Consider the following 11,836-nt stretch of genomic DNA (forward strand, 5'->3'; position numbering starts at 1 on the left):
AATTATTTTATTTATACGGGAGACAGTGTGCGCCTGCGTGACTGAATGCTGGAACGTGCGAATGGGACTGTCGAGAGCGCGTTTCGGTAAGCGTTCCCGACGCGGTTCCGCGCCGCGTGGTCCACCGCGCGGAAAACGCGCGGGGAACGTTCCACGACGGGGGCTGAAGAGTTCACGAGAGGACCGCGTGGGTGGTGAGGAACGACAGGTGACGAATGAAAGGTAATGCAGGCGCGGAAGTGGAATAATAGCGAACGAGTCGAAACTCTGCCATCGCAACGATCCCGGACAGGAACTGGGGAGGGGATTGTAACGATGATGGTTGCAAACCGATCGGGCGGAAGCTTAGAGAAACGAAAGAAAAATAAAAGAGAAAACAATAACGGCTAAATACGAGAAAGAATTGGCGATGAAACGCAGAGAGAGAAGTTACGATTTTTCTTTTTCTTTTTCTCCGAGCGCGAACGAGGTGGCAGGGATTCGTGCTACGCCGTTGAGTGTAACTCACCCTTTTTTTTGTTTGTATAAAAATTAATCGAAATTTAATTAGACTATTAATAACTGTTCGATTACTGTAAAACAAGAAAACTTTACCATTAATTATAAATTACAAAAAATCTGACGTGCACGACTTTTCTTTTCAGCTACCCGATTTCTCTTCTTCGACGCGATCCCTCTTCGATTTCGATCGTTTACCATGGACGGTTGTTCGGATGTGCTGTTTTCCTTTTTCCTGGATCGCAACGTTTGTCGAAGTATTTACGTGAATTATCCGTTTCATCGACGAGGAACGTTCCCGAGGTTATGTTACGAACATTTTTGCACACTTTTGAAGTATTTTTTACATTACGAAAATCGTTTTTAACCGATACGCGTTTGAAATATTGCGAGTAATTGCACGCTACGAGGGGGTTTAACGATTTCGAACATGGAGATGTACAAACGAAACATTTTATTAGCAGCGTTGGTGATCAAAGATTAAGAGAGATTCGGTGAACAGAGAAACATTTAAACTTTCCTATGGAACGTACACAACTCGTGAGAAAATCACGAATCACGTAATTTGTCTCCCGAACGATCGTTTTTCCAAGATCATCGATCGCTCGAACATACACGGTCGTTTAATCGATACAATTCGGTAAATTTCGCGAGGTTTCTTGTCTTCGTTTCTAATATTCTTAACATAATGAAATATAGTCAACTTTACTTGGACGCGTTCGCGATGATCACGTCGCTTATTCGTTCCGCCATTGCGATGAGAACGGAATTTGGATTGCCGGAAATCGGTGTCGGTAATACACTGGCGTCCATTATTCGAATACCTTTCACGCCTCTCACGCTGAAAAGAAAAAACCACGAATGAACGAATAACCGTGTATAAATCCAAATTTACCATTACCTCTATACCGTACATTGTTTTATTTTTTCTCTTTTTAAAATTTCCGATAGAATTCATTTCGAACGCAATCTCCAGTGTTGTATCTATTTCTCTGCTCACGAAAATATTGGAATATTTGAAAACATTGGACAAATTACCGTAATTCTTCATCGACCACTGCACGATCGTCGATCCCCATTCTGCAGGAGCCGCACAAATGGTAACTGGTGAGGGCACCGACCCTTATCACGCATTCCGTGTATTCGATGTCACGGTAATCCTGTGGCAGGTGTCGACACTCGTCCAAATCGGGATAGTGAACCGTCGCGCCATACTCGCGGAATTTTTTCCCATCGAGGGTCCGTATCGCCAGATTTATCGCTGCAAGATTCGCGTTTCGTCACGCGAACGGAATAGAAAACCTCGCGCAGAACGAACGAGAGTTCAATGTTCACTTACCCTCGTGGGTGCACAGAACGTCATCGTTGTGCTGAAGATAAGCGGGATCGATCTTCGGTTGATGACGAATGTTGCTCGATTTCAATGTAACGCTACCCCGACTCTTCGGTTGCAAACAATACGACAGATACAAGAAACCCTCGCGCGTGTTGTTGTTGTAGGTCGGGTACAACGATCTGTAAGACTGAACGAATATTAACATTTTACTATGGAAAGTACTTTTTTTGTACGGAAAAATGTCTACGAGTGCCTTGAACCAAGTTTCGTTTGAAGATAGAATCTTTCGCGAACGTTGCGTCATATTTGGCACCTCTGGTTTCGCGATGATCGTGAATCTCCACGTTGGGAATTATTCGATTGTTTGGAAAGTGATTTCGTTTTCCAGAATGGAGAATGTATGATTTAGTGAAATGTTTACACGCTTTAGAAAAATCGTGTTTCATTTTCACTAAAGAAAAACGAAACGACTTTCTGAATAAACTCATAGTTTTGGTATGATAATTCGGTTTCTGAAGTTGACCTCGAACGACCTTGATCGACATTGGATAATCTTCGACGATACTCGGTACTCGAGTACTCTCGAGTGACATCCAGTGACCTGGAATGATCTCTGAACGATCTCTGTAACGAGGCGACGAATTCCCAGCTTTCAGCTAATCTGAATTCACTTCTTTGTGCGAACTTATTAGTTATTTGAACACGTAACCTTTGAATATTTATTTCCAGGTATCAGTTTCATCCAGGAGAGTCACCATTTTAACTAAACTATTGATTAATTCGATCTGGTTGAAAATTAAAGACGATTGCTCACAGTTGCGATGAATTTTTGGATAACTTTGTATTACAATCGATGACGATTCGTTCATTCTGTATTTATCGTGCATTTTTACTTACATCGGTTTTGTAGTTGGACAAAGATTTCAATATTTTTTCTTCGGTGGAACCCATTCCAAAGAGGACTATACCACTGTTATTCATACGACCAATCCCCATCACACCGTTCGTGGCATACCATCCTTAAAATTGCAAGAGAAAGATTGTAAATGGAGGAATACCGTGCTAGGGAACCATCTATTGTACGAATTTTATATCATTTACTCCAAATATTGTAAAAGGAGTACATACTCGAACTACACCGAAGACCGAACAAATTGAGTAGAATTTATATTTAACAGTTACAATTTTTGAAAATTCATTTCGATGAATTCGTTAGCGTACGGACCGAACAAATTGGATGGAATTTATATTTAACAGTTACAATTTTTGAAAATTTATTTCGATGAATTCCTTAGCGTACACTAACGACTTGAAGCATCACTATCGTGAAAATGCAAGTTACTGACAAAATGGATTTTTATCACTCGATGAATATCCTTCGGGAGTATTCTTCATGTTCCTTTGTCAAATTATAAATAATTCAATCTGTAGAACTATCAAATCGCGAGAAAACGTCATTATTGCGTAAAATGTTTGTCAGCGAACGGTTACATAGATTTTTAAATTGGACAAGTCACTTCGTGCAACAGATGAATAAATAAAGCATGTCGAGTTACAATATTCTACTCGCCTCTCCCGAACATGAAGTAATTGAGCACCTCGTGAAGCGTTTGCAATTTCACCAAAGTTATGCTCACTCTCGCCTTGAGATCCACGTAAACAGGAAGCATGAGATGATCGAAGAGATTCTTGCCCACTTCTGGTAGATTGTTCACCACCCGTATCTGAAGAACAGGTTTTTGTAGCACGAAAACTCTTTATTCTCGTTCTTCTCGCACGAGATAAATACATTACGCGGTAAACGTCGAGTCGCGAATTTCAAAGATTTATTCCCCGAGAGAGAGAAAAAAAAAATTGAACGATTCATCACCTGAAATTTGTCAAGCTCTTCGGCTGGCCCGATTCCCGAGAGCAGAAGCAATTGAGGGGTATTGATAACACCCGAGCAAAGAATCACCTCCTTCCTCGCGCGAATTTTTCCCACCGATCCATCTTTGTAAATCGCCTTGATCCCGTCCACGGTCGTACCGTCTTTAAAGAAGATCTGTAAATTTTCACGAGGACCGTGAAAAGGTGTTTCATTCTCCGGCGCAATCTTTAAATTTAAATTTTCCCATTAATTCGAGGTACTCTCAATTTGTCACATTCCACTGTATAATATCTCTCGCGGAGAAAAGAAATTTATTATAGTGTTATTTGAAAATCGTGGATTATCTTTATCCCTGTTTAGTGTTTCACATTTGTTTGTACATCTTTAAATTTGAATTTTCCCATTAATTCGAGGTACTCTCAATTTGTCACATTCCACTGTATAATATCTCTCGCGGAGAAAAGAAATTTATTATAGTGTTATTTGAAAATCGTGGATTATCTTTATCCCTGTTTAGTGTTTCACATTTGTTTGTACATCTTTAAATTTGAATTTTCCCATTAATTCGAGACATTCTCAATTTGTCACATTCCACTGTATAATATCTCTCGCGAAGAAAAGAAATTTATCATAGTGTTATTTCAAAATTGTGGATTATCTTCATCCCTGTTTCGTGTTTCACATTTGTTTGTACATCTTTAAATTTGAATTTTCCCATTAATTCGAGATATTCTCAATTTGTTATATTCTACAGTATAATATCTCTCGCGAAGAAAACAAATTTCTTATAGTATTATTTGAAAATCGTGGATTACCTTCATCCCTCTTTCGTGTTTCACATTTGTTTGTACATTTTTAAATTTGAATTTTCCCATTAATTCGAGATATTCTCAATTTGTTATATTCTACAGTATAATATCTCTCGCGAAGAAAACAAATTTCTTATAGTATTATTTGAAAATCGTGGATTACCTTCATCCCTCTTTCGTGTTTCACATTTGTTTGTACATCTTTAAATTTGAATTTTCCCATTAATTCGAGATATTCTCAATTTGTTATATTCTACAGTATAATATCTCTCGCGAAGAAAACAAATTTCTTATAGTATTATTTGAAAATCGTGGATTACCTTCATCCCTCTTTCGTGTTTCACATTTGTTTGTACATCTTTAAATTTGAATTTTCCCATTAATTCGAGATATTCTCAATTTGTTATATTCTACAGTATAATATCTCTCGCGAAGAAAACAAATTTCTTATAGTATTATTTGAAAATCGTGGATTACCTTCATCCCTGTTTCGTATTTCACATTTGTTTGTATAAGACTTACAGCGACGTTTAGAGAAATTGTGCAATATGTTTCTAAAGTAACAAGAAGATAAAGTACTTGGTGAAACTATAAAATATGAAACAATACTATAATATACAAGGTGTGACCGGACGAGTGATACGCGCGAAAACAAGTTAAAAAAATGTAATAACACGTTTCCATTCGTAGCTTCGTTTGGGAGAAAAGTGAATTTGAAAATTATACGAAGTTTCAAACGAAAAAATCACCACTTACCCGATGGTACCACTAATTCAGTAACAGTCGAGAAAAATATTCAAACAGATTAAATATTCACGATAAGGGCCTTAAACAACATAGATAGTTTAGAACGTAGAACAATTAAAAAATTGTTCTATCTTCTAAAAACAAAAATGAAACACACTCTCGAAAAACATCAATCGAAGAAAATTCATTTTTCTTAGTTTTTGAAACATTATCGATGTCTACCATTTTTGTAGGAATGTTCGCTAACAATGGAAACCTTCGTGAAGAAATTACACGTATAATATCGATTTAAAAAAGATACTAATGTTTAATAGTGTTACACAGAAGAGAAGGAAGAACGAAGATGAAAATCGTACTTTCGAGACCAAAGTGTTCGTTAGAATATGCAAGTTCTTCCTATTCCAGACGTTTTGCAAATAAATTGTTCTATCCTCCAAAAACAGAAATGAAACACACTCTCGAAAAACATATCAATTGAAGAAGATTCGTTTTTCTTAGTTTTTGGAACATTATCTATATCTACCATTTTTGTAGGAATGTTCACTAACAATGGAAACCTTCGTGAAGAAATCACACGTATAAAATCTATTTAAGAGAATCTATTCAATAAGAACGAAAATGAAAATCGTACTTTCGAGACCAAAGTGTTCGTTAAAATATGCAAGTTCTTCCTGTTCCAGACGTTCTGCAAGTATGCCTGAAACGTGGACCATCGCGATCCTCCTTTGGCGGTGTAGAACCCTTTTAGCAGTGTCACGTTGTTCAACTTCAACGAGTCCTCCGCCATGAGAAATGCCTCCGTCAGGTATTCTTCCTCCGGACTGGACATCACGTTCATAATATCAGACACCTTCGTAAAGTATGGAAGCAAATCGGCGTGCGACCATCCCTTGGGCCACCCCTTGTAATCTTCCGGTCTTCCAAACGAGTGAACCAAATTATTTATCTGACCGCTTCCTCCCAATCCTTTACCCCGTGGCACTATTTGTATCTGTGAAAAGATTTTATTTCAATCGAAATACGTTCGACGTTACAAACAACGAATTTTCAACGCTGAAAAATGTCTCGAAGAGTCTAATATCATGGAAATCATCGACACGAAGAAAATGAAAAGTAAAAAGGTATCGAAACGAGTTTTCTTTCACACGAACGTTTCAATTCGTCACTCGAGTCCATTTTGGTGTAAAATTGTACCCGTTCGGTAAATATTTCACAATCGAATAATTTAATTTGTACTCTCACACATACGTTATATTGTACTTATATTGAATTGGATTGTTCGCAAAGTCATTTCTATTTTTTTGATGAAAATGAAACAATTTTTTTAGAGTGTACAGACATTTTATTAAATTATATATTCTCCATTTTGGAAACGAAATCACTTTCCGAACAACTCAATATAAACGATTTTGAGATATAATTTTGCTACAATGACTCGAGTAATCGAAAGTTTCGTTACAAGGGTTCGGATAACCTGAACTTTGATCTGAAATTGAATAATAACTACTTTCGATTACATTGCATATAGAATACGACAAGCAACGTGCACCCTTATACCGGTAAATAAGAAAAATCGATATCACCAAGGTGTGCTGTTCGTAAAGATTTTGCTAGAAGTGTACCGATCTTTAATCTGACAATTGATCTTCGTTTACATGGTTCACAAAGCCCCTCGATGAAAACTTTTGAGGTTCCGTCTTGTAGGACCAGTCGACCTCGGTGCCTTGCTGCATTGGCGCCAAAATTGGTACCGATGAGATCCATCCAAAGTAACCACCAGCTTCGATCAACAGCACCGTGGCATTCGACATCTCGGAGAGTCGTGACGCGAGCACACAGCCAGAGGTTCCAGCACCGACTCCACAAGTAAAAGACACATTTTTGTAATTGTTATCTTCCGTGGTTGAAACAAAAATTAAACGTTACAAGAAAAGAAAAAAAGAAAGAAAAATTAACACAACGCAAGTGTAGCCAGGGATTGCTCCAAAGGGTACAAATCGTATTTCTTTTCAGAAAGTGTCTTTTCGTAACATTCTTGGATGACAAGTACCAACGAGTTCTCAACTGTAAGTATCCGGATCGTGAACACCTCAAACATCTTCCAACGTGAGTAATTACCTGCGAATGCAGCTCGATTGAACTTTTCTTGTTCGTGGAATGTTAAATTTAGCATATCGAATTTCGTGAGTTTTCAAATCGAGTGGTGAATTTTCCTAGGTTTCGTAGATGTATCAGAAATTGAAGGAATTGTGTTGCAATGTGATTAGCGAGTTAATCGAAATGCTTGAATACGTTACGCGAGATACTCGAATACTAGGTTACGCGTACGTGTATCTATCCTTGAACTAATTATTGAAACGATTCGAGGTCGAACGGAGTATATTATGCCGAATCAGGTAGCCAAGTATACCAATTTTTAACAATTTATTGCACGTTTCCTTTTCAATACATGATGCAATATCGAATATTTGTATTTCATTATTATTGTATAATATAATTGAAAGATCGAGTCACGAAATTTACAAAAGTATTTTTAAGTGAAAAATGAAAGAAAAGAACTAAACGTGGCATCAGAAATCTTCTATTTTTTAAGTACAATGTACAGTAACGAACAAGGTAGTACAAGTGAACCAATTTAAAGTATACTTTCTTTTCCATAGCATGATGCAATATTGAATATCTGCATTTCATTATCATTGTGTAATATAATTGAAAGATCGAGTCACGTAATTTACAAAAGTACTATCAAATGAAAAATGAAAAAAAAGAACTACTAAAAATGGTTATAGAAGTGCTCCATTTTCAAAGTACGATGTACTTCGCAACACTATCGTGTAACACGTGTTACCATCCGAGTGCAAAATTTTACAAGGTTAAAATTTCCACTCGTTCGACAACAACTGTTAAAAATATCGTTAAAATTGAAATGAAAAATATTGCGCCGAAAGACGTGAAATCTCTCGAATGGCCACGATTGTCGCGTATTTCGTGGATGTTGCATCAGACGAATTTATTTCGGAATCCGATTTACCTCGATCGATCGAGCTGGATGGCTCAAAGGATTATGAGAAATTCCTCGTCCTCGGTAGGGCGTGATTGCAACGACTATAGCGCCGTATCGTAGTCGTCGTGTCAAACGAAAAGGACGTTTCTCTACTTACCGATTATGTAATCGTAATGAGTGTCAGGGTGCTCGATGATGCTAACCGGTCTATTGAAGAAACAATGATAAAGCAAAGAAACGAGCAGCACAAGGGCCGAGAGGAGCACGTAGTTCCACATCGTGTCGTGTACGTTGAAATCACGGAACGTCCGCTGTCAATATCGGTGACAGAACAACTGCAAGAAACTGGCACGGTCAGGGTGCAGAGTAATTCCAATATTAAATTAGCATCTCCGCGTACAATCAATAGCCGTTTACGGTAACGGAGATCATTGTCTGACACAATAGCGATACGATGGTAAAGAGCAACCGTGGATCATTTTTACGGATCATTTTTTAATTGCGACGATTAAAAAATGTGACAATTTAAACGATTTGAATGAGATCAATCGGTGCAATTTTATTTATGTTCCTATTTCGAGTTATTCTTGGGTGAAAAATGCGGACAAATCGGCAAAAAAAATGTTGCTCCTTCCGAAATAGATCACTCGAGGTGACTTGTTTAAAATTTAATTTGCATTTCCGTATGACAGAGGAATAGAATTGTATTTATTCGTTTTTACTTATTCGTCTTTTTAGATAAGTGTAATTGTATAAATTTCTTTACGAGTGTTACTCAAAGTTTGTTTTATGTTACTGAATTTATATTTGTAACGGTTTATTATTTATAGCACTTTCGTTAAAATTGCAGATGTCACCATCTATCGGTCGTAGTCTAAAGTTTGCCGCGTAAGAGATATTTCCCAATTGCTCGATGAACTTATTGGTAAAACAGTTTTCAGTAAAATATATTATGGTTCGTTAAAATACATCTTAATGAACAGTTATTATTCTTCGTTCGTTGGCGAAGAACAATATTCATTTTTGCTGAGTTGTCGTGTATCGATAAACATTTATTTATCATTAATATCTCATCGTTAAAATGCTGCTAAAATCCCAGGTGAGGCATGGGTTGCACGTACAGATCCAGGCATGAGAATCGACGTTTCATCTTATGGGAGTTGGTGTCACGAACGAGACATAAAATAGACATTTCGTCTTACGAGAATCGTGTTATACGATCTGAAATACCAACCTCGTAAAATGTCAGTGTTTTTGGAGCGACTTCTTCGTTTAAGAACAATGATTTCGAGAACTATATTCGACCGAACCGCCAGAGTCGGTAAAGATAGTAAACTTTGAAACCTCGTCCCTGTATATCGGAACACTTGGAACTTTAATATTTGTTTCTTCGTCTGATCGGAGTTACGTTCACACTCTTACGTTTCATCGAATGATTTAAACATTTCGTGTACCGGTTCTTACGTTATAAAAAATTATTCCAAGTTCAGAATCGATTAACTCGTAGCGTTCGCCCGTGACGAATAAAAAATTTATCTAGATAAAAGATTATTCGAATAATGCCAATCAATGAAAAAATATTTATTTATCAGTTCAATGATAAAATTCTTCACACTACCGAAGTAATTCGATCAGTTTTTGTGACTCACAAAGTTCGTGGAAAATGAATGGTTGTACAACGCACTCTACATTTAAAGTCGTAACTCCGGGAACCATACTCGATGGAACTATCGTAGTCGGTAATGTTAGTGTATTTCATAAGTTTTTAACAATGTCTAAACATTTTTTTAAAAATATATATTTCAACGAGCGGTTGAAACTTCTCTCACCCATTGAGGGTCATTCGTTTCGTGAGAATTGACTCTCTATTGTTATCTATTCTTTGTTGTTCCACTCTCTATTGTTTTCATTTAATAAGAATGCACTTTTTATTACAAATTCAATTATTACGTTTATTTTAACGTATTTCTTTTAAATCTGTATTTTATTTCCGTTAGAGTCTCCGATTACAATTCGAGCGCAAGGAATATTTTCTTCTGCTTTTGGCTTCGGTTCACCGAGTCTCTAACGACTTTGCTCTAGAGTCTAGAGTTGCTATTTGTGGTCACGATCGCGGTTATAGGCCCCGAAACGAACGTCCCGTTCGAGATTCACCGCGCATGCACGAACAACAGTTCCTAGAATCGTCGAACATTCACGTATTGCACGGAATCTCGAGGTTAGGTTTAAGTTTCGGGTTGGTCATTGTCGCCCGAGAAAAGAAGAGGCTATTCGCCGAAGAGGTCCGGACAAACTGTCTCAAGAGAGGGCTGCAACAAATGACTCTCCATCTTTGGCCGGGAGTCATTATTCCTGTTACTACTTCTCGCTGTACTTGTTTGTAGTTGTGGTGGTAGAAGTAGTTGGTTCGTCTCTTGGCTGGCATCCGTATTATACATTTTACATATATACACTGGCCTTTGAGCCAAGAATGTTGGTCAAATCGTAGTTAAAGTTAGAAAATGAGAAATGATAGCCGTTTAAATAAGTATTGCGAATTTGTGAACGTCGAATGGGTGTTTACTTATCGGATAGTGTTGGGCTGGAAACGTTTATTAGGAGAATCTAGCCAAAAGATTCAATTTTGTACAAAGATTGGGATCTGATCTGGGTTTGGGTTTAAAAAATAGCAACTTTCACGCGATAGGGTCTGTATAATCGATATTTTTTAGTTTGCAATTGGTAATTGTACCGAGAGTAAAACAGTAATGCAATTATTAATTACTAGTACATTGGTTATGATCTTTGGTGTATCCTAAGACATAGATGGAGCAGTCGATACTGTATCTTAGGTCGGTATTAACCGTGACGAAGAATCCAAACGACTGTGTCGGTATATAGAAATGGATAGTGCCATCTAGTATCGCAGATAGAAACAATTTCCCTAGAAACTTGAGTATTTTCTTTTGTACGTTGTCTATCCTGCAAACTTATCTTCACGAGTAGTTTGCTCCGTTCAACGGTAGATGGCGGTAGCAATTCAATACCCATTCGTTACTAAATAGATTATCGATCACATTTCAAGCTATTATTCGTTAAATATCCATACCAGTCACCGCGAAATGACAATTATCCTTCGAAGAATCGAACCACCATTCAACACGTACCTTTGCGTTCTAATAATTAATATCATCCGTCCAAACCCAACCGAAGTAAAATAAAACCTGTCCACAGCTTCCACGATCTTCGAACTATACAACAGCTTAACGATCTTTTCAACATCGTGTTCAAAAGTCACCGCGTTGAATTTTAACGAAAATTTACAAATACGTGATCAACCTTAATCGAATTCCTCGTAAGTCTCCACTAAGTAACGCTTCTCAATTCCACGATTCGTTTCAAAACGCTGCAACGACTTTTCGCAAAGTTTAGTACAGTTTGACGACCCTTGGGGTCGGTGTTCGACCGTGTGCTAGCAGCTGATGAAAACGAGCTTTCGAAGCGTCGGTACGGCAAGGTGTGACCGTACCTCGATGACACTGTAAACACTCGGCGGGTGTTTCCAGCAATTACCAGGTAAACCGCGGTGTGTT

General features: G+C 37.6%; 1 protein-coding gene across 1 annotated transcript; it reads right to left on the reverse strand.

Annotated features, from left to right (window-relative positions):
* Positions 1-937: 937 nt before the first annotated feature.
* Positions 938-8,612, reverse strand: LOC143153862 (neither inactivation nor afterpotential protein G). Its single transcript, XM_076325477.1, has 9 exons — positions 8,422-8,612; positions 6,916-7,118; positions 5,892-6,251; positions 3,705-3,878; positions 3,405-3,558; positions 2,732-2,853; positions 1,838-2,021; positions 1,537-1,759; positions 938-1,339 (listed from the first exon to the last, which is right to left on the reverse strand). Exons 1-9 carry the CDS (start codon positions 8,540-8,542, stop codon positions 1,204-1,206), a joined length of 1,677 nt encoding a protein of 558 aa, XP_076181592.1. The 5' UTR covers positions 8,543-8,612; the 3' UTR covers positions 938-1,203.
* Positions 8,613-11,836: the final 3,224 nt, after the last annotated feature.

The sequence above is a fragment of the Ptiloglossa arizonensis genome, chromosome 13 (assembly GCF_051014685.1).
Source record: "Ptiloglossa arizonensis isolate GNS036 chromosome 13, iyPtiAriz1_principal, whole genome shotgun sequence".
NCBI classification, from domain to species: Eukaryota; Metazoa; Arthropoda; class Insecta; order Hymenoptera; family Colletidae; genus Ptiloglossa; species Ptiloglossa arizonensis.